Raw genomic sequence first — 24,769 nt, 5'->3', positions numbered from 1 at the left:
CCATGTGATAATTGAGTTTGCAATGTCCAGTCAGAGCTCTGACCAGAATACTGCAATGATGCTTGGAGAAATGCAGTAGACACTTTGACATTTTCAGATTTAAATCTGGTAGAAATGCTTTTGTCTGAGCGCAAGTTTGCAAGCTGCGCCAGTAGCTGGCATGTTTGGATACAGCCCAAGAACGAATCTTGTGCTTTATCCAACTAGTTGAAAGTGGTAAAGCTGGTTCAGGACCAACGAAATCATTCGTTGCACCAGCTCTAGCCAACTCATCAGCCCATTCATTTCCAGTAATACCAGAATGGCCGGGTACCCATAAGAAGTAAACAGCATTTGAAATGCTGAGGTCTTCAATTTGAGTTCGACATGCGATCACTAGATTCGACCGTGAGTCATTCGAACTGAGTGCTTTTAACGCTGCCTGACTGTCGGAACAAAAATAAATTCGCTTACCACAGATCCTCTGCTGAAGTGCCGATTGTACTCCACACAGAATCGCGTAGATTTCTGCTTGAAACACAGTACAGTATCTACCAAGTGAATGAGACTGCTCCAGCCTCATTTCACGACAGTAGACACCAGCACCAGCACGACCATTCAACAGAGAACCGTCCGTATAACAAACTATGTGTTCATCAAGTTGTCGTTCCAGACAACCAGACAACCATTCCTCACGAAAAGGATAGCTCACATTGAATGTTTTGAAAGGAAAACTGCATGTGAGAGTTAGGTCACTAGGAGCGAGTAAATACTCATCCCACGTAACCATTTGAGACCACAAGCGAGTGTGGCTGGTAGCATAATCTAATGGGTTACTGTTCCAAAGCCCTGTAACCTTAAGACGATATGCACAAGATAATGCTTCTTGTTTTAGGAACACATGTAGTGGTTTAATGCACAGTAGCGCCTCTAGAGCAGCAGTAGGAGTTGTCGTGAATGCTCCTGTCATCGCCATTAGGACCATCCTTTGGAGATGATTTAGCTTTGACTGAACTGTCGCGACTTCTCCTTTCTGCCACCATACAAGACATCCATATGCTAAAATTGGTCTAACAATAGTTGTGTAGATCCAATGAATATATCTGGGTTTGAGTCCCCATGATTTTCCAAAAGCTCGTCTACATTGGCCGAAAGCCATGCAAGCTCTTTTAATTCTGAAGTCAATGTGAGCAGACCAATTCAGTTTTGAGTCAAGAATAACCCCGACGTATTTAACTTGTTCGACCACAGTGACCTCTGAACCAAAGAACTGCAACGGACGAGCTCCTGTGATTATCCTACGATGAGTGAAAAGAACCATTGATGTTTTGCCCGGATTTACAGATAATCCAACCTGACAACACCATTGTTCAACAGATCGCAGGGCTTGCTGCATTAAATCAAAGAGAGTGTTAATGCTTATACCGGTCATCAATATATGATAATCGTCGGCAAAACCATAAGTCGGAAATCCAAGGTTATTAAGTTTTCTTAACAAACCATCAGCGACAAGGTTCCATAAAAGTGGGGATAGTACACCACCTTGAGGACACCCACAGACACTTAGCTTTCTAATCTCTGCTTGCCGAAGCGATGAACAAAGAAGTCGATTGCTAAGCATTGCGTGTATCCAATTTGTGATACTTGAAGGTATGCCATGACCACGGGCTGCTTCCAGAATTGAATTGAAAGACACGTTATCAAAGGCACCTTCAATATCTAGGAAAACTCCCAAGCAAGATTGCTTTTGTGAGAAAGCTTTTTCAATGTTGTACACAACATCATGTAACAGGGTTGTAGTGGACTTTCCACGCTGGTAAGCATGTTGCATTCCATGTAGCGGATGCAGGCCCAAACTAACATTTCTGATATAGTGATCGACTATGCGTTCCACTGTTTTAAGAAGAAATGAGCTTAGACTGATAGGCCTGAAACTCTTCGCTTCCTCATAAGTGTCGCGACCGCCTTTGGGAATAAATTTGACAATTATTTCCTGCCAGGCTCTTGGAATATATCCTGTCGCAAGACTAAAAGTAAGTATTTTCTTCAAAACATGTTTGAAATGTTCATACCCTTTCTGCAGTAACACTGGGAAAACTCCATCCTTTCCCGGAGACTTGTACGAAGCAAAACTCTCAACTGCCCATTTGACCGATTCAATCGTCACAACGCTTCGAGCAAGGGCCCAAGAATCGTAACTACCTGAAAAAGTCTCGGGAAGAGCTGTCGGTGATGGATCCATACATCCTGGAAAGTGAGTGTTAAAAAGATAGTGAAGTACATCACCTTCATCAGACAAGTGTTCACCATCTGAAGTTCTTAAGAAACTGACATTAAAGTCCTTAGACTTCGAAAGTAACTTATTTAATCTGCTAGCCTCGTTGAGACTAGAGACATTTGTGCAGAGGCTTTTCCAACCACTTCGCTCAGACGATCGAAGAGCATTTTTGTAAGCCCTTCGAGCCAACACGAATGCCTCCGACCCATTTCTGCGACGGTGGTTCCAAGCTCTTCTGCATAGTTTCCTTAGTCTAGCAAGTTCAGCATTCCACCAAGGAGTTCCTCTAGTAGCTCGCACAATCCGAAGTGGACAAGCCTCTTCATATGCTGCAACTATGAGTGAGTTTGTCTCGTCGACAACATTTTCCAAATCAATTGGGGTTTCAATTGTTGGTTGGTACCCGTAAAATCTAGTCGCCAAGCCCTCTTCATAGAGGTCCCAGTTTGTAGATTTGGGATTACGATATGTGATAATATCAAATTTAACGTTTGAATGATCAAAGAATATGTACTTATGATCAGACAACGAAGGTTCGAGCTCATCGGAGACGAGCCAATTCACCAACTCATGCGCAATTCTATCAGAGCAGAGAGTTACGTCCAAAACCTCCTCTCTGCCAGATCTCGCAAAAGTTGGACGGTTTCCTGCATTGACTATGTGCAGGTTTGTACTGCTCACAAATTCCATCATATCAGAGCCTCTCGAATTAATATCTGTGCTGCCCCAAATGATATGGTGAGCATTTATGTCACTGCCGATTACAAGCGGTAAATCACTTTTGCAGCAGTATGATACAACCTTTTTGAAGTCATCGCTTGGCGAAGGTTGGTTATGCGGCAAATATGCCGAACAATAGACATATTTCCTGTCTATGCCATCAGTAGTCATACCAACTGTGACAGCACAAATATCCCGAGTTGTGAGCTCCGATATGAGAGAGACATCGAGAGCACTATTTGCAAGTATGCATGCTCGAGGCATTTCACGTGGATTAGTCATTCCGGTCTTGTTAAAGGCAACAAAGACTGGGTTTAACAATTTTCCAACGTAGAAGTTTCCCTTTTGGAAATATGGTTCTTGAACCAAAGCTAAAGAAGCTTTACCTTCTTGCAGAAATCTGGATAGATTCATAGTTGCTGTACGTTTATGCTGGAGATTGATTTGTGCTACTCTAACCATTATCAATTAAAGTAACGAACACTCCACCTCCAGCACTTACCGTACAACAACTACAAGAAACCAAATATATTGGCTTATAATCGCCTATAGCGAACCATGTAAGGATTTTTTTAAATGTTTTAATCATTTAAATCCCACGAGTTGCGAAGGAAGAAGTCGTCCACTGTGCCAGAGCTTCGCTTAACACAGTAAGGGAAAATCCCAAGATATTCCGTTCACGACTGCATTGTTTAACCTCCTGCAGCCATTCAGCCATCGGCACGGAAATACACCTTGACTTAGGAGTTCCTATTTTTGTGGCCTTTTACGACATGGAACAGGAAACCAGTGGATCAATTCTTGGTAAAAAATAATTCCGCCGGATGCCACACGGCTTCAACTAAAAAAATCAAACGTTGAGTTTAAGGAAATCGTTGAATATTTCGTTACGTTTAAATTTTTAGTGACTGGAAGTATGAATCATTTTTGGTAAAAAAAATTATTTGCAGTAAATCACAAGCAAAGAAATAATTCATCGAGAAATCTATGAAAGGTGCTTTGATTTTTAATTGATTCCGGTAAACATGAGAATAAAAAATACTCATTGTTACATTGAATTACAATTATTATGTTGCTTACGAGCATAAAAGTCACAAAATGATCGTGTTTTGTTACTAATGGTGCGCAAGGGTAAGGTAATAGTGCGCAGTGGTACACAATTATGGGCACAATGAATTTTCCGTAACACTCGAATACTCGGATTTTTCGTAATGCTCTGTAAAATTGTTACCGACAAAATTATAAAGCTTATTTTCTTGTGACAAATTTTAAATTTACGTCTGTCGTATTGATACAAAATTAACGGGGGATGTGAAATGTAGCCGATAGAAGTCAATAGGGCCTAATCACATTGTTTATTGCAATTAAATAACGGTAAACATCAGCAGGAGCTCACAATGATATGCGCACTATTCCCCACCTTTCCCCTACTGTGTTTGATTATTGATTATATTTTATTGTAAATCGCACTCAAAACCTTTAAACCGGCAGAGTTCCGAGCATTACCATTCCTAGTGAGTTTTTCATTCACTCGATCGAAATACTAATTGATTTAATTATTTGATATTTATTCATATTACGGTTTGAACTATTTTTCACGTATAAATATGTTAATTCGGGACAAGCCTTTCAATTTGTTACGAAATTAGTGAGAATCGATCAAACCATCTCAAATTTATTTTTCGCCCACTACTTTCGGGGCTTCCGGAACCAGTTAAGTCGAAGTTTACTTTTCCATCAATTAACAAATCCAGAAAACACGAATAATTAATTGGACTTGCCATATGAAAAACTTATATTTATTTATTCTTTTATTTCTGGAGCAGGGAAAAGTTCACTGGAGATAAGTTATTATCAATCTGCAATAATCGTGCAACCCAATAAACACATTTTTGATTCGAGAAAAATACTTCATCAATACCTTCTGGTAAAACCAACTATTTATTCCTCCTAGCAACGACCAAAATCTTGAAACCGGGTAAATGATAATAATAATAATGCTTTGTATATGTATATGTATATTTTTCTACCGCAGCGAGAAACATTTTTTTGGGGTATAGTAGCGCGAACAAGGAGATAGTAAAATATAGATTTCGACTGTAGTTTGAAACACGATACTGTTTCGCATGCCTACTGTAATAGAATTTAGGTGCGGTTCAGACCTTCCCTCAATGGTGAATAATATCCAGGGGAAATATCTTCTGTTTCACGCGTTTGATGTGCGGTAAATTTCAGTAGTGATTTAGTCATTAATCCTTGAAAAATATTGTACTATTTACAGTTTATTGAACTATTTAGTCTCAAACAAAACGTACTAAAAAGTTTTTGTTATTCGTAGCTAAAATCATTTTCAGTATAAATTTTCCAAGAATATGTGATTCGTCGAAATGAGATTGATTCGTCTAGTTATTGTTGGAGGAGCGTTTATTGGTTGGAGTTAAACACTTCACTTTATTGCTAATTCAAAACTTTATTTTTCGTACGGTTAAGGGAGCGATCATTTATTATGCGGAACTAAACTGAAATTGGGCGACTATATCGTCCGGCTACCGTTGGTAAAAGAGAACGAGATAACAACTGAGAGAGATAACAAAGAAAAAAGTGGGAAGTTCAATTATGCGTTATCAATACGCAATCCCTCAGCGTGATGAAATTGTGGATCTTATTTCCACTGTTTGAATTCAAATTGGTAGTTGCGATTAAAACTAGATCTAACATAAGCCGGCCACCTGAAATAGACCATTTCACTAAACCTAACTAAACTAATTCATAACAATTCAATTTATCTTATTTTACATTACTTCATCTTCTTCTTCATCTGTTTTGGGTAAAGGGCAAAGCCTTATTACTGCTCGTGTCAGTGTCGAACCATTCGCCGTACGTACAGTTACTACACGTATCACACCGTCTTCTCCAGGGTGTAATTTTACAACGCGAACTAATGGCCAACGCACAGGGGGCAGGAGATCATCCTTAAGAATCATCAATTCACCAATTCGAATATTGACCTTCCTGAAGTTGGTGGTAGCCTGTCTTTGTACTTCTTTGAGATATTCATTTTTCCAATGGTACCAAAATAGCTGCTGCTTCTGTTGAATCAGCTGATACCTATCCCTAAGCCGGTTCGCTGATACATCCCTTAAATCCGGTTGAGGAAGCGAATAAAGTGACGTCCCAATCAGAAGGTGGCCAGGAGTGATAGCTTGAACATCATTGGGGTCTTCTGACAATGGTGCTAATGGCCTAGAATTCATGGCTGCCTCAATTTGTGTCAGTATTGTCACCAGGTCTTCATAAAACAGTGTGGTGCTGCCCAATTGACGAATTAGGTGTTTTTTTGCCACCTTCACAGCCGCTTCCCATAGACCTCCGAAGTTTGGGGCGCGAGGGGGTATCATATGCCACTGTATTCCATCGACTGCGAGATTAGTAGCGATGCGATCGACCTCCGTGGTACTCGATAGCATACGATAAAGAGCATTTAGTTCATTTTTTGCCCCAACAAAGTTCGTAGCATTGTCCGAATAAATATCGTTGGGCTTGCCACGTCTGGCTATAAATCGTTGAAGAGCGGATAGAAACGAAGGCGTTGATAAATCTCCAACCAGTTCAATATGCACAGCCTTTGAACTGAAGCATACAAAAATAGCAATATACGCCTTGGTGGGAGCAGATTTACGATAGGCGGATTTAATGAACACCGGCCCGCAATAATCAATACCGGTGGATGCAAATGGACGACTTGGTGTGATACGGGCAAGAGGTAGCTGTCCCATAGGTTGTTTAATTGCACGGGGATTGGAACGAATACAACGAAAACATGTTCGTACCACACTACGCATAGCCCTTCTACCGTTTATTGGCCAGTATTCGTTGCGAACTACTCCGAGTGTTTGTGAAATTCCTCCGTGAACCAACTTCACATGATATGACATCAAAAGTAATTTAGTAAATCGATGAAATCCCGGCAGTAATATTTGGTGTCTGGTGGTGTATGACTCCATAGACAGTTTTAGCCGACCACCGACACGAATTATACCTGATGGGTCTATGAAAGGATTGAGCAATCTTAAATTTGAATTTTTTTGAACGGGTTTTCCATTTTTTAGACGATCAATTTCAGTTCGAAAACATTCGGCTTGAACAGTTTTTAATAAACATTCTCTAGCAGCATCCAGCTCGCTTGGGGTAAGAGAGATAGTGAATTGTACTGATTCCCTCTTTGCACGCCTAATAAATCGTAGGCAGTAGGCCATCGTGTGCAATAGACGATTATAGGAAGATGATCGCGTGAATATATCATGAGATTGTGTTAGGTTGTGTGTTAACAATGTGGTACTCTTTCTCTCAGTTTCCGCATCAACTAGTGGGACACTTGAAGCGGATTGTTTTGGCCAGTTTTCCTCTCCCCCTCGCAGCCAATCGGGTCCATATATCCATCTCTCATTATTCAAAATCTGCCGAACGGTCGTTCCTCTCGATACTAGATCGGCTGGGTTCTCCATTCCTGGCACATGCCGCCAGGTTGCATTGTGTGTCAGAGTTTGGATTTCTGCGACACGATTTGAGATGAAAGTTTTCCAAGCATGTGGTGGTGTACGGAGCCAGTAAACAACTACCATGGAATCCGTCCAATAGAAGATTGGCACTTCCTTCATCCTTAATGCGAGTACTACTCTTGAGACTAACCGAGCGCCAAGCTGAGCTGCACATAGCTCTAATCTAGGGATACTACGTTTTTTCAGAGGTGCCACTCTTGATTTCGATGCCAGTATTATTAACTTTACTTGTTTATTAACCTTCCGAGTCCGTGCGTATATACAAACTCCATATGCGGTTTCCGATGCATCTGTAAAACAATGCAGTTGTACTTCTCCTTCATCAAATGCAAATCGAGGTATTCGGAAGTTTGACATTAGTGGCAAATCCTCCAAAAAACGTTCCCAAATGATTCGAATTTCTTCCGGTACCACCTCGTTCCAACCAATGGCCATCGTCCATAGACGTTGCATTAGAATTTTTGCGCGTACCACGATAGGTGCAATTAATCCCAATGGGTCATATAACTGGGCAATGACAGATAAGATCCGATTTTTAGTGACTGGTTCGTTCGTCAAAAAAGGGCCCAAATTGAAACAAAGTTGATCAGACTCCGGGTCCCAATCAATTCCTAAACTTTTGACACTGCCTTTCGATACGTCGGCTCGATTTAGCGGAATAGCTAAGTTTTCTGGTAGAACATCTTTCAAAACCTCAGGGAAATTTGAACACCACTTTCGCAGACGGAAACCTCCACGACTCAGTAACTCATCCATTTCTTTGCGCAGTTGAAGTGCTGTCTCTATATTATCTTCACCTCGTACGAAGTCATCCATATAGAAATCTTCCTTTAAAGCATGCGCAGCAAGAGAGAAATGCGCTCCTTCATCGTTAGCAAGCTGATGTAGTGTTCGTGTTGCTAAAAACGAGGAAGAAGCCAGCCCGTAGGTCACTGTAGTCATCTCATATTTAGTTATCGGATCACCTTTGTTGAATCGCCACAGCACACGTTGAAGAGGACGATCTTCGGGGTGAATTTTAATCTGCCGGTACATTTTTTCTATATCGGCGATCATCACAATTTTGCATTTACGAAATCGTAGAATTATGTTCAACAGATCGTCCTGAATAACGGGACCGACTAAGAGGCAATCGTTAAGGGAATATCCTGTGCTAGTTTTCGCAGATGCGTCGAAAACGCTTCGCACCTTGGTTGTAGTGCTAGATTCCTTTATAACAGCGTGGTGAGGAATGTAACAAACCGTAGGTGGATCCGGATTATCATTGCGTATCTGCCGCATGTGCCCCAGCTGAATGAATTCTGATAAAACATTATGATAACTTTCCTTTAGTTGGGGATTCTTGTACAATTTATGTTCCAAATTTTCCAATCTGCGCTTAGCCTGAAGAAACGATTCACCTAGCATGACTTGAAAACTCTCCCTTTTGGGGTATCTAACTGTGTATCGTCCAGTAAAATCTCTTGAAACTGTTTCTTTGTAATATTGTTCGCAATATTGTTCAGTAGGCGAGGGTACAACAGTGTCTAATTCCTCCAGTTTCCAAAATTTTTCAATGTTCTGATTAAGCAAGTTTACTGAAGATGTACAGCATAATAGCGCTGTTGGAGTTGAACCACCTATCATCTTACCAGACACGACCCATCCAAACTTGCTTTCAATTAGCATAGGTGCTTGTGGGCCAATGTCGAGCCGGCCACCGTTTAGAAATGAGTAGAAATATTCTGCTCCTATGATTAGGTCGACCCTTTGTGAGATATTAAACTGTGGGTCTGCTAGTTTTATGTGTTCAGGTATATTCCAGTTCGTAGTAGGGATGCTGACAGCTGGAAGAGCAGTAGTCATCTTTTTTATTACCAGACAAGTGAGAGGAATTGAAAATTCTCTCACTCTCGATCTAATTTCTGTAGTTACTGAACAAGATGCACGAATTTGAGATTCACCAATACCATGGATGGGCTGATCAATACCATGTCGAACTAATCGCAGTTGTTGACAAAGGCGGTCGCTCATGAGATTACATTGTGATCCACTATCTAGGAGAGCTCGAGTCAAATGTTCATCCCCATACACGTCTACCACCTTGAGCACGACTGTTGATAGAAATACATTTGCGCTACGGGTTTCGACTGCAGAATCAGACACAATTGTGCTGGACCTGTCAGAAGTTGGACTTGTTTGCTCACCAAAAGTAATATATGACCTTGGAGGGTTAGAATTCGAACGAGTTGTTTGTCCATTATCAAATTGGCTTCGGAAGCAATTACTACAAATACGTTTCAAATTAACCAATTTCAAACGATCACTCAAGCACATTTGATCAAATGCTGGACATTTAACTAATGGATGCTGATCATCGCAAGCCAAGCATCCGGGTTGATACACCTCTGATGCTGCGTAAGAATTAATTCTGTGTGAGATTTGGGTTTGAGGTTTCATTTGTCTGATTGGGGTCAAATATCTTCCACTCGGGGAACTCGGCTGCTCTGCAGAAATATTCAACGATTCAAGAGTTCGAATTTTGCGCGTTAGAAACTCTATTAGGTTACGATAAGTTGAGTTCTCGCTCATGGCCACAACTTCTTCCCATTCCTTCAGAGTCTGGTCGTCAATCCGAGAACATAATAGTTGAACAAGAAGGCTACTCCAATGTGCTGTGGGTTCTCCTAGTTGATTTAATATTTTTACATGCCGTTCAAAATCTTCTACTGCAGTCCGAAGTGCTATAGAGGACTTTCCTGAAACCTTTGTTTGAACCAGCAATGACTGCAGGTGCCTTTTCGTCAGCAAATATACGTTGGAATAACGATTAAGCAGTGCTTCCCAAGCAACTGCATAATTATTCGTAGTAATCGTTAGTGTCTCAATTAATTTTAAGGCATCACCTCTCAAAGCCGAACGCAAATATTGAAATTTTTGGATACACGGAATTTCTGTGGATGCATGGATCAACGACGAAAATGAGTCATGGAATGTTAGCCATTCATTCAGATCACCGTCAAATATTGGTAGTTGAATAGTGGGAAGCTTTACACTGGTCACGTTGGAAATGGCTGGAGTCAATTGTTGCATCTGAGATTCCACTGGGATTGGAGGAGGGGGAGGGACCTTCATCACAAGACCACCTTTTACTCGAAAATATTGCTCTTCCACCTTCGCTCTTACTTTCGCGTTTACCTTTTCAAACTCTATACCCTCACCTAATGTCTCGTATTCGCTCTGGATTGATTCAAAGGTTTCCATTAACGCATCTAATCTACTCATTCGTATCGCTACCTCTTTCGTGTCTCGAGTTGCATCGAAATTATTTAAAAAATCCTCAATGCGTTGAATAGAATCACGTATATTTTTTAGCTTCAGTTCCTTCGTTCGTAGCCTTTTCTCCGCCATGATGGTAAATGAATTTGATGCTGTATGCGGCTGGAAGAAACGTGAAACAAAAGAAGCACCTTTCGATGGGTACAGAGAATTTGGACAGACACTCACCTGTGCCCGTCCAATACGGGCCTTGTATTATAGTTTAATTCAGGAACTGTTCGTTACGAATTTGTTTTAGTATGCCGGTGTATAGAATTATGAGCTAGTCAATGTACTCTCTGTAGGCAATTGAAGCGTTGTGCAGCAGTGTTACTGGTGATAATTCTATAATGTTCGAAAGAACCCAGGAAGTACCTTTCAGGGGAACTATATTGATTGGACAGATACTCACATGTAATCTGTCTTAATAAGACGTTGTACTTGGACAGTCACTGCTATAACCTTCCTAGCACGTGCAGTATGACTTTGGCGAGACTCCAAAAAACGCCCGTGATCCTGGTTACGGCACCAAATGATTCGTCTAGTTATTGTTGGAGGAGCGTTTATTGGTTGGAGTTAAACACTTCACTTTATTGCTAATTCAAAACTTTATTTTTCGTACGGTTAAGGGAGCGATCATTTATTATGCGGAACTAAACTGAAATTGGGCGACTATATCGTCCGGCTACCGTTGGTAAAAGAGAACGAGATAACAACTGAGAGAGATAACAAAGAAAAAAGTGGGAAGTTCAATTATGCGTTATCAATACGCAATCCCTCAGCGTGATGAAATTGTGGATCTTATTTCCACTGTTTGAATTCAAATTGGTAGTTGCGATTAAAACTAGATCTAACAGAGATCATTGGCCTTTGTTGAAATGGTTCTCCCGGCGAAATGTCCTACGGTGAAACGGCTTTTGGCAAAATAACATCGAAAATTTAAGCTGCTATGTTCCTTTTAGTGAATTTGACATTCCGTTAAAACAGACTTTGCAGCCGATTTGAAGGTGCACATGAAAACTCTCTGGCTAGTGATACAATCCTATTGAAACTAAAAAGCCTTGCAAGATCATATATTCGATTTTGTTAAGACAACACGGAACCACCCGCGATCCCATTTCAACCAGAATATTAGTTGATTTTCTGAATTCGATTGGTTAAAATTTGGTACAACTAATCGATTGTTGTTTTAACTAAACTGTCATTTTTGTTTTTCGATTAGCAGAAACGATGGTTGAAGCAACTAATATAACTGATTGAAAACAAAAAATGCTGTCAACTAGTGAGGACACATACCTTTCAATTTCAACAAATATTTTAGTTGAAATAACTGGCGTTGTTATTGAAACAAAATTCTGTTAGTTGAAAAATAGATCGTATTTATTTGTTTTAGACATTGCAAATAGTTGAATCGACTCGAACAATGTTATTGATTTGCGAAAATAATCAAAATATACTTACTGATACACGTCATGATCAATTTGAAATAAGTTCGGTATGTTTAGATTCATGAAATAAATATCGTTGTTAAAATATAAACAGTATTTTATATTGACATGTAATATCATTAGGGCTGGGAAAACCACCGCGATCACTGCTGATTTCAAGTGATCTTAACCATGGAATAAATTATCATTACGAAATCAGAACTGATCTGATCTCTAAAGCTACGATCAGACTAGCCAGTTTATCTGTCACAGTTTATCTGCCACAGACAAGTAATTTTTCGGCAGTTTATATTTGGTCTGGCAATGTGATTACACTATTCACAGTTAAATGACTGCAACAGTCAAGTTTGACTGCCGACAGTCAATACTTTGACAGTTGTTATGTTTGACTGTGACAGACTTTTTGAGCATGTCTGTATTGTGATTACATTGATCAGACAAATCAAAGTGGTTACAGACTTAAATATAGGGAGTGGGCTGTTTATTGCAGTTTTTCTGCACAAAGTGATCACATTGGAAGAAAGTTTGTGGGGCAGAGAACTTTTCACGGAATATTGCATTATGATAAAATATCGATCTGATTTCACAAACGGAAGTTCGTTGCGTTGCTACTTGGTTTGTTTCGAAGCAATTAAAGAAGGAATATATATATGTGCTCCGTGCACAAAGTCAATGCGTGACTATTCGATAAAAACAAATGGTAGTCATTTCATTTAAATTCATATTTCATTTTAAAATATTTCATCTTTGTTGCAGTACTTTGGTTGTTCTGTTTCTTATTTTCTATCTGTATCTTGGTGTTCACTGATTTAGTGTCATTTGATACAAATAGTATTCGGAAATAAATGAATACGACGGAGAGGGAGAAGCTCGCAGTCAAGTGCTTTGTTTGTATCCTTCCTGAACTTTGAAACTGATTTTGATTTGACTCTGCAGTATTTTTCTTCAAATGCAAGCAAAAATCATAATTAACTTTTTTCATTAATTCATTGTTTAATTTTTCATAATAATTTCATCCAAGTACAAAGCAAAACGTTCCAGTACTATGCTTCTGGAGATCCATTGCATTTTATCGTGAAGGAGGAGCTAGGAAAATTCAGTAGTAATTTCTATTAAGAATTCTACGAAATATGCGATAAGCTTCATTATTTCTACCGGAAATGACGACATTGGCAACGCGGTTCGGTGAGAAGTTAGTACACGTGGTTAAGCCATAGAATTGGGGTCCAATACTCGTTAATCGATTTCGATCGATTTTAAGTACTTTTTTTGTAAAATAAACAATATTTGTGTATAAAACTAAAGAGCCACAGCATCACATACAAAGAGCCTTGGGCTATTCCCGGCTTCCTGTTAGTGTTCCTGAAATAGTGGTCATATACTCAAAAATGGAACTCACTCTCATTTCGTAGAGGTCGCTTGACCGATATTCACAAATTTAGGTTCAAATAAAAGGCCAAAACTCCTGAGCTTCTGAAATTTGCGCGGATGCAAGTGTTTAAAATTTCATTTTTGCCATTTCTAAAATTATAAGTATTTAAAATTTAAACCGTCGTTTAAAGTACGATGGCCGAATCATATAAAATATTATAAAATTGACTAAAATCAATACAGTTTGTAAGTCATGTTAGCAGATGCTCATTCGAACCGACTTCATTTACACCGATTGCAGAAGTACTTGCAATAGCAAAACTGTTTCATTTTGTTGGTTGTTGGTTGTGCTAATTGATTTTTTTTTCTTTCTAGAAGCAATAAAAATTATTTCGAAGAATACCACATATATGAGAATGTGACAGTATGAGTAATACGAGAAAGCCATCAATACACCACTAGGTGGATTAAAACAGGTTTTTTATTACTATCTGGTTTCTACACATTAGAAAATAATTGATCACGAAACCAACCCTCTTGGGGAAAACCACGTGTACTCACTTCTCACACTAGTGCTGGAACGTTTTGCTTTGTGTTTGGATGTAATAAACAAGTTTTTGGTTGTCATAGAATCTGTGGCAGACAACTTCTGCACAACAGTTTCAGAAACAGTCAAATTTGTCTGTACAGTCATCAACTGTTTGTCTGTCGACTATGATCACACAGTGATTACATTGTCACAGATAATCTGCACACTTTGACTGCACACAGATGGACAGTCAAGCCGATTTTGACTGCTTGCAGACAACTGCGAACCGATTACACTATGATACAGTCAAACTGCACAAGTTTGTGCAGATAAACTGGCTAATGTAATCGTACCTTAAGTGATTTTGATTTTTGTATGATCATGATCATGTTAAGTCGAGATCAGTAAAGATCTAAATTCTAAAAAAAATACTTCTGATTCTATCGGAAATGATTGATGTAGAAAAACGTTTTTAATCAGCAAAAGTGTCCGGAATTATTAAATTTACCTAAAATGAGTATTGAAAGATGATGCCTTCAAACGGTTGAACTAAAGTTATGCACTGATAATTTTTGTCAATTTATATGAAATTGGGTGCATCAACCGCTGGGAATTGGAATTTTGCGACGGCAATTCAAACGCGCCATTCAATCGCAGCGCGTTCTGTGTGTTTGAAACCCTTCGCTCCTGTTACTTTTATAAATTAATTTCATGTCAAAAAGCGTTTTATTGCGAATGCATGAACATCATCATCGGTATCAAACAGCTGGAAGTAAATCAATGATCTAATTTGAAGCATAAAATTTTTGCGCATACCTGAAAGATTACGAGATGATTATTCATTAACATTTCTTAATTTGTCACCAAATCTTATTCATTTTAAACTTTATCACAACACCGCTGTTAGATAAACACTTGTTATCATACATTTCTCAAATCGAATAAACACAGTTTCACCAAACGCTTCAACCATCGATGTTGTTTTCATTTTGAAGCGACGCGAACAGCTTTCAACTAAAAAAGTTGTTGATTTTGCATTGCAATTATTGTTTTGCTTTCAACTGTCTCCGACATTTGACAGCATTCAAAACAACATATTTTTCAACTACTTGAATATATGCAAATCAAAAACCATATTGGTTGAATCAAAAAGAAATTAGTTAAATCAACTATCGCAAAAATCAAAAACTGCGATATCGCAATTTTATGATCGAAGGGTTCTCCGTGAAGTAGTTCCCATTGTTCTGGTGTTCTTTTTTTTGTAAAGTTGTAACTATTGTGTGTGATTAAAAATGTGCTCTACGATTTTTTTTTTATAAATACGTTTATTTCATAGGCAATATGCGTAAATTTTTCTTCGCCGTGGCATCCACAATACATTGTACTTTAAACCTAATACATTTCGAATATCTTATTAGTATTTTGGTATTCATTAATTAATCTAAAGCCTATTTTTATCAAACGAGTTGCTATTATAAATTACACTAAATAAAATACATTTATAATATCTTATAACTATTTCAGGTTTGTTTGTATCAGTTCATCACTTGTATTCAATATCATATAGTTGGCTATTGGTTGAATTCATGGAAGAGTAAACAGTCTAACATAAAATAAAATTTAAATTGAACTCCAATGGACTTAATGAAAATGGTGGATGCACTCAATTATTCCTAAAATATCGACAAAGGCATGATTCAGGGAAATGGATGTGAGTAGAAATTTCATTCGTGTGATGTCCAGACTCATGTCCAATCACTACACGTTAGATGCACATCTCCTTTGAATTTTACTTTCCGAGACTAATCATTGTGCTTGTGGCGAAGGTTATCGCGATATTGATCATGTCGTTTGGACATGTGTGGAGTATCGTGATGTCAGATCTCAACTAATAAATTCCTTGCGTACTCAAGGTAGACTATCCAATGTCCCAGTTCGCGACATTCTTGCTTGTCGCGACCTTCCTTTTATGAAACTTCTTTATCATTTCATTAAGTCCATTGGAGTTCCAGTAAAAATTTTATTTTATGTTCGATTGTTTTCTCTTCCATGAAGCTATGGAATAAAAGTGATTAACTGATACAAACAAACTTGAAATAGTTATAAGATCATGTACAAAATGAATGTTTTTGCCTTTCTCATATAGAAAGGTTATGCAATCACTTGAAAAACCGACCAGTGAAAATTGGCCGGCCCGGAGGGCCAAGTGTCATATACCATTCGACTCAGTTCATCGAGCTGAGCAATGTCTGTGTGTGTGTGTGTGTGTGTGTGTGTGTGTGTGTGTGTGTGTGTGTGTGTGTGTGTGTGTGTGTGTGTGTGTGTGTGTGTGTGTGTGTGTGTGTGTGTGTGTGTGTGTGTGTGTGTGTATGTATGTGTGTGTATGTGTCAAATAATCTCACTAGGTTTTCTCGGAGATGGCTGAACCGATTTTGACAAACTAGGATTCAAATGAAAGGTCTCGTGGTCCCATACGGAATTCCTGAATTTCATCCGGATCCGATTTCCGGTTCCGGAATTATAGGGTAAAGTGTGTTCAATATTGTACACCGTCACTTAAACCGGCGAAACAAAACACGTAAAAAATTTTCTAAACTGGTCTCAAAACTACACAAATCGATAGTCATTATCAGTAAGCAACTAAACAAATCGATTCCGGCTATCCTGGTTCCCGGTATCCGGTTCCGGAAGTACCGGAAATAGTGGTCATATATACAAAAATGGATCTCACTCACTTTTCTCAGCGATGGTTTGACCGATTTCCACAAACTTAGATTCAAATGAAAGGTCTCACGGTACCATACGGAATTCCTGAATTTCATCCGGATCCGACTTCCGGTTCCGGAATTATAGGGTAAAGTGTGTTCAATATTGTACACCGTCACTTAAACCGGTGAAACAAAAAACGTAAAAAAATTTCTAAACTGGTCTCAAAACTACACAAATCGATAGTCATTATCAGTAGGCAACTAAACAAACCGATTCCGGCTATCCTGGTTCCCGGTATCCGGTTCCGGAAGTACCGGAAATAGTGGTCATATATACCAATATAGATCTCACTAACTTTTCTCAGCGATGGTTTGATCGATTTCCACAAACTTAGATTCAAATGAAAGGTTTTCTGGTCCTATACGGAATTCCCGAATTTCATCCGGATCCGACTTCCGGTTCCGGAATTATAGGGTAAAGTGTGTTCAATATTGTACACCGTCACTTAAACCGGCGAAACAAAAAAGTAAAAAATGTTCTAAACTTATCTCAAAACAACACAAATCGATAGTCATTATCAGTAGGCAACTAAACGAACTGATTCCGGCTATCCTGGGTCCCGGTATCCGGTTCCAGAGGTTCCGGAAATAGTAGTCATATACCAATATAGATCTCACTAACTTTTCTCAGCGATGGTTTGACCGATTCCACAAACTTAGATTCAAATGAAAGGTCTTCTGGTCCTATACGGAATTCCTGAATTTCATCCGGATCCGACTTCCGGTTCCGGAATTATAGGGTAAAGTGTGTTCAATATTGTACACCGTCATTTAAACCGGCGAAACAAATATAATAATGAACCCACTTCGTTTTCTTAAGGATGACCTACGCAATCAATGCACTGTTTTATTCTGTATGTTGTACTAGTTAATGCACAAACAATCTCTTGGTTTCTTTCAAAAATCGAAGAAATTTTTTTTGAATAGAATACAACAATATTATACATGAGAAAGGCATCATTACACCACTAGGTGGATTAAAACAGGTTTTTATTTAATGTAGTTTATAATAGCAAATCGCTTGATAAAAACAGTGTTTAGATTAACTATAGAATACCAAAATACTAATATGATATTCGAATTGTATTAGGTTTAAAGTACTATGTATTGTGGATGCTACGGCGAAGAAAAACTTACGTATATTGCATATGAAATAAACGTATTCATAAAAAAAAACGATTGCGTAATACTGAGCAGAAGTGATAATGCTTCTCCTATATCAATCTCAGAAAATCAAATGATGATTTGTAGATGATAATCACAGACGATTATTATCTGTGATGATAGCTTCCTGCGAACTTCCTGTTTCAACCAACCTAATTGGTAAACCTTAGTATACCAGTGCTCGGCAATCCAACTAATGAATCCCGTAGTGATAATCAAACATGTGTCGACAGTTAGTGTATCCGCAAGATCGGTTGTGAAAATCGATGGAGAAAAATGTTCTACTGATTTTACGAATCCTATCGAATTGAAATCAAACGAAAAAAAAGAAAACCGTTCATACACATCATTTAAATTTCCCCGTTTCACTGTTATTTTCTTCTACCGAATGCCACAATTCTCTACCGACCACTTACTGGAGCTTCTGTTTCAGATAGGCACATGCATGATCCAGGCGGCTGGCCTGAAGGGAACGACAGCACAACTCAAGCGGAAACACAGGAAATTGGAAAACTCTCACCTGCCAAGCATCCTCGAGCGAGGAAGCCTCGGACTCGGTGGACTGGTGAACTTGATGCGGAAACAGGCGGTGTGGCTTTTTCCTTCCCGGTGTACTTGAATGGAAATTTTCTTCCGCATAGATAGACTAACTATTGATACGGAGTGTTGAACTTTTATGCTTTGACCGCACAGGTTGTGAGATTCTAGCAGAATGTCATGCGGAAAAAAATGCCACTCTCTTCGGCTGCCGATAGAAACATGATTTCTAGTTATGGAATAAATATAACAAACAATTTAATTCGCACAAATTGGCTTAAGCGGCACGTTCCTCTATGTAACATCAGTTACGGAAAATGAGTGGAACAAAAGCTCCGTTTTTATCTTGTCCTCCATAAATGTCCTACACACTTCTTGAATGTTTGGTCCTGTTTGGTTAAACACACGAAGCAGTATTTAGTAGCTAGTGAGGCGTGTGCTGTATGCACAGGTATTTTTCGGTACACAGTTGTAATATTTATAAGCCTTTAAGCAAATGATACCTGTTCACTTTTTCTCTCGACGATCGAACCGAATGAGGCGACACGGCCTGACTTTCTAATCAGCTAAATAAACACGCTCCAACATGTTTGCGCTCCACTGTTCAAACGCTGCCATTTTTGTTCTCCTGTTCCTGATGGCATAGTTTGGGCGGGGGTTGATTTTCTCAATGGAACGACATAACGTGCACGGAATGATATCAGGTGAAACCAGGCCACAGACAGTAGTTTTAGCCACTTTCGGTATTGGCGCAAAATTCGCTGTTGGTGGTTTTGTTCCATTTCCTAGCTAGAAAGTTTGAGATACTGAAAATACCAGACGAATCTCGTACTACATTCCGTAAAGAGTTGCTTCAGGCGGAACAGAAAAGTAGCGGAAATTCGTGTGTGGAATTGTTTGTCGAACCGTAAAGGCCCAAATTCAATTATGTGTTAAGAGTATTATATTTGCTAAAATTTAAATGCTCGGAGGAAAGTGTTCATTTGTATTTAACTCTGGTGACAATTTCCGACAATGTGTGGCTTAAAGCTAATAAAATATTGTAAGAACGGTTAAAAATAAATATGTTAAAGTTGTCAAGATGTATTTATTTTGTTCTACCTGACTGGAGACAAGTGAAAGTTATCGCCATTCAAAAGCCGGGGAAACCAGCTTCCAATCACAACTCATATAGACCCATTGCGATGTTGTCCTGCATCAGAAAATTGTTCGAAAAAATTATTCTACGACGTCTCGACACTTGGGCAGAGCTGCAAATTGTCAGTCATGTCAAATGACCTTGACAGACTGACTAAAATCATCGTCAACTGTAATCGGTACGGTCAAAGTGTCTGTCAAATGAGATACTCGATAGTTCAATGACCAAGAAGAAGTATACTCAGTCAAAGACAGGTGACGCATTTTGTTCTCTCGCTCATTCTCCTATTTCCTGCTGAAGTAAAAAAATTTCATGAGAGTACTAACATAAACATAAATTGATAAAGCTAATTGTTCTTTGTAAAACGTCATCGGATTTCGGAGTTTATTGGTGTACATGATTCAATTCAATATTTATGCTGCTTGATTAATATTTAGTCACATCGTAATCAAGCAGTGACAGGAGAATTGAAGATAATATCAATAGCATCGGCAATTAATGAGCGTCCTGGTGAGAATTTAAGTTATGACAGATCGGCTCTTAGACACTCAATATATGATAATTGGTAGAGCCTGGTTGGCAGCAGTCCAGTGACATAAACTTTCCAATATTCGTCGTGCAAAGTTGCTCGTTGATAGTGACATTTAGCAGCTCTGCACTTGGGTCGAGACGAACGGTTTGTTGTCAGATACTCAGTTTGGCTTCCGTAGAAATAAAGGGACGAATGATTGCCTTGCATTACTTTCGTCTGACATTCAAATTGCCTTCGCTCAAAAGCAACAAATGGCATCTGTATTTTTAGATATTAAAGGAGCATTTGATTCAGTTTTCATTGATGTTCTTTCAGACAAGCTCCACCAACATGGACTCCCAGCTGTTATAAATAATTATTTGCACAACCTTTTGTCAGAGAAACGCATGCATTTTTCACATGGCGATTTGGCAACACTCAGAATTAGTTACATGGATCTCCCGCAAGGCTCATGCCTCATAATCATAATTTTTACGTGAATGACATTGACAGCTGTCTAGTAACCCCATGTACACTAAGACAATTGGCATATGATGGCGTGGTTTCAGTTACTGGACCCAAAGCTATTGATCTGCATAAACCATTGCAAGATACCTTAGATAACTTGTCCGATTGGGCTGTTCATCTTGGTATCGAATTCTCTGCGGAGAAAACAGAGTTAGTCGTCTTTTCAAGAAAGCATGATCCCGCGCAGCTTCAGCTCCATATGATGGGAAGAATGATCCAACAGGTTTTAACTTTTAAATACCTCGGGGTGTGGTTCGATTCCAAATGCACGTGGGGAGGACACATTAGGTATCTGATAACGAAATGCCAACAAAGAGTAAATTTTCTTCGAACAATAACAGGATCTTGGTGGGGTTCTCATCCGCAAGATCTAATAAAATGGTATCAAACAACGATACTTTCAGTGATGGAATATGGATGCGTTTGTTTTCGTTCCGCTGCAAACTCTCATATTATCAAACTTGAGAGAATTCAGTACTGTTGTTTGCGAATTGCCTTAGGCTGCATGCATTCGACACATACAATGAGTCTTGAAGTTCTGGCGGGAGATCTTCCATTAAAAGATCGATTTTGGGAGCTTTCATCACGCCTGCTAATAAGATGTGAGGTGCTGAATCCCATGGTAATTAATAATTTCGAACGACTAGTCGAGCTTCGATCTCAAACAAAATTCATGACAGTATATTTTAACCATATGTCACAGGAAATCAACCCTTCAAGATATATTCCTATCCGTGTCAGCATCCTAAGTGCCCCTGACTCAACTTTATTTTTCGATACATCCATGCAGCGCGAAGTGCGTGGAATCCCGGATCATCTACGTTCGACGGAAATCCCAAAAATATTTTCAAGTAAGTTCAGGCATATTGACTCTGAGAAAATGTTTTACACGGACGGATCGCGAATTGAAGAAGCGACAGGGTTTGGTATGTTCAACAATAATGTTTCGGCCTCATTTAGGCTTCAAGAACCTGCATCTGTTTATATAGCAGAGCTAGCAGCAGTTCATTATAGTTTGAGTGTAATCGTCACATTATCTCCAAACCATTATTTTCTCTTCACAGATAGTCTAAGTGCAATTGAAGCCATTCGCTCAAACATGACTGGCAAGACTGAACCGTTTTTCCTGGGCAAAATAAAACAGTGCCTGAACGACATATTGAACAATAATTATCTAATCACTATAGTCTGGGTCCCTGCTCATTGCTCCATTCCTGGCAATGAAAGAGCCGATATTTTAGCCAAACGTGGTGCTATTGAGGGTGAAATTTATGAGAGACCGATTGCTTTCATCGAATTCTATAGCTCGTCTCGCCAAAGAACACTTGCCAGCTGGCAAGCTTCTTGGGATAAAGATGATCTGGGTCGGTGGATGCACTCAATTATTCCGAAAATATCGACAAAGGCATGGTTGAGGGGACTGGCTGTCAGTAGGGATTTCATTCGTGTGATGTCCAGACTCATGTCCAATCACTGCACGTTAGATGCACATCTCCTTCGAATTGGGCTCTCCGAGACTAATCATTGTGCTTGCGGAGAAGGTTATCGGGATATTGATCATGTCGTTTGGACATGCGTGGAGTATCGTGATGTCAGATCTCAACTAATAAATTCTTTGCGTACCCAAATAGACTATCCAATATTCCAGTTCGAGACATTCTTGTTTGTCGTTACCTTTCATACATGAAACTTATTTATCATTTCATAAAGAAAATTGGAGTTTCAATTTAATAAAGGCCCCTTTCAAGACTTAGTTCTGATCCCAGCTGCGTCCATGAGTTCAACCAATAGCTAAATTAGAATAAAAATTATGTAATGATACAAACAAACTCGAAACAGTTTATGAAATTATCAACAAAATGTCTGAAAGTAACAGCTTATTTTATAATTTATAGAAGTTAATCGTTTGGTTCAAATAATATTTCCGAGTAGATTTCATAATTAATGACGAGTTACCTAAGATGAAATTTAAGTAATAAGAGAATATGTTTTAGTGATGCTACGGCGAAGAAAAACTTATGTAAACTGCCTCAAGAAATAAACGTATTTATGAAAAAAAAAGATGTATTTATTTAGAAATTTTTCATTAAAATTCTAATTGGTTTTATAAAAGATTCCTTACATGCTTTTGTCAATACGAGTATGGCTACCAGAAAAGACAACCAACGAAACACTGCGTCAAAATACTCCCGGTGAACCCCTATTTCGAGAAGGAATTCCCATCACTCCCTGGGGCATCGACGACCCCAAGTGTACCAGAAGATAAGTGGCAGAACCAATCAGGTGTGAGACGAGTTAAAATCTCCGACACTCTTTTTTTAGAATGCCTAATGGCAAAGCAAAGTCGTTTTTGAAGCAGTTGGTCTCGAAATGGCCTCTCCTTTCGACGATCGCATCTTTCGATGGCTAATTTATTGATCGAGGTCGTGCAAATACACATTGGTATTTTCAATCACTAGCAGTTGGAGACCATACGAAGCAATTATAGATTGAAACAACTACGCGACCTTGATTTCCGAACAAAAATGAAAGCAACATGAGAACTTATTTCGAATAAAGTGTATACGTTGAGTTACTAGACACAAGATCGCCCGGTGCGAAGACTAACTTTCATTCTATCAATCCGCGGCGGGATGAAGAGTGATTGAAAACAAGAACAAATCTAGCATTTTAAAATTGATGACATAATTTAAGCTGAGAAACGTGAACATTGGCGTCGGTTTGTAGGTGACTTATCGAAAGCATCGCCAATGAATACTTTAAGAAGATGAGCCAAGGAAAGCGTTATCCAAATCGTACGGACATGACAAAAGACATTTTCTTCCGCGTCAAGAGATCGAATGCAAACAAGATTCTCGTTTTTTGAAGTGGAGTTCTGACTTGCTTTCTAGTCATGTAACAAAAAAGCTCCTCCGCTGAACAGGATTAGTTTCTATATCTTGATTAATCGGACAAAAGATGCTTGTTGAGTTTATTTAATATCACACAACTTTGCGGATAAAATAATTATAATATCTGTTCAAATGTGGAATAAATCTTTCGTCTTTCAACTTACAGGAGAATATTGCTTGCTGTAAACAGTGATTATTCTAAGTTGGCTTACATGAAATTTCCGGAATCGAAAAAAAAAATTCGATGCCAAAATTCTTAGAATTGCATGAAACGTCGAGATTTAGTGTAATCTCGAAAAAAAATTTTTTAAATCGACTTTCTGGGACTATCAAAAGAATGTCGATTTTTTCGAAATTTTTTTTTTAGATAACACTTAATCTCGACGTTTCATGCAATATTAAGATTTTTGGCCTCAAAAAAAAGTTTTCGATTTCGGAAACTTCATGTACTCCCGCCTATGGTGCTTTTTCAAAATCGAAAATTTTCAAACTTTAACCGTTGGGCAGCACCCCTTACCCATGTCCGATTTAGCTCAAATTTTGCATGAGGACTTTTTTCGATGTACTTAAACTTTTGAGCCGTAGAGCTTTACGAAATTAGAGGTGATCCCAAATTAACGTATTTTGTCGGTTACGTCACTTATACCATCATATCTTCGGAAACAGAAGTTGCAGTCATTTGATCTTCGAACTTGCTCAATGACCTAGCAATAGCTTTCAAACGGGCCTAGACTTGTTAAAATCGGTTTAGCCATCTCCGAGAAACATGCGCATTAAAAAACAACACGTTTTGTCGGTTACGTCACTTATTCCATTATATCTTCGGAACCAGAAGTCACAGCCATTTGATCTTCGAATTTGATCAATGGTCCAACAGTAGCTTTCAAACGAGTTTGTTAAAATCGGTTCAACCACCTCTGAGAAAATTGAGCGGTAAAAAAACACATTTTGTCGGTTACGTCACTTATACCATTATATCTATTTATATAAATATGTGTGAAATGTGCACGCAGAACTAAACATATTAATATTAATGTTGGTTTCAGAGTTT

General features: G+C 38.8%; 2 protein-coding genes across 4 annotated transcripts in view; one reads left to right on the top strand and one right to left on the bottom strand.

Annotated features, from left to right (window-relative positions):
* The window catches only part of LOC131436161 (junctional adhesion molecule A-like), a 1,299,588-nt gene that overhangs the window by 45,393 nt on the left and 1,229,426 nt on the right, over nucleotides 1-24,769 (top strand). The gene's annotated exons all lie outside the window — the stretch shown is intronic.
* The window catches only part of LOC131433833 (craniofacial development protein 2-like), a 122,273-nt gene continuing 116,029 nt past the window's right edge, over nucleotides 18,526-24,769 (bottom strand). Inside the window, exons 2-3 of the mRNA XM_058600438.1 lie at nucleotides 18,634-18,727; nucleotides 18,526-18,576 (exon numbers count right to left, since the gene is read on the bottom strand). Of these exons, the coding sequence (XP_058456421.1) occupies nucleotides 18,526-18,576; nucleotides 18,634-18,727 (145 nt within the window). The remainder of the gene's footprint in view (nucleotides 18,577-18,633; nucleotides 18,728-24,769) is intronic.

The sequence above is a fragment of the Malaya genurostris genome, chromosome 3 (genome assembly GCF_030247185.1).
Source record: "Malaya genurostris strain Urasoe2022 chromosome 3, Malgen_1.1, whole genome shotgun sequence".
Lineage (NCBI taxonomy): Eukaryota > Metazoa > Arthropoda > Insecta > Diptera > Culicidae > Malaya > Malaya genurostris.
This window is presented reverse-complemented; position numbering and strand designations above follow the sequence as displayed.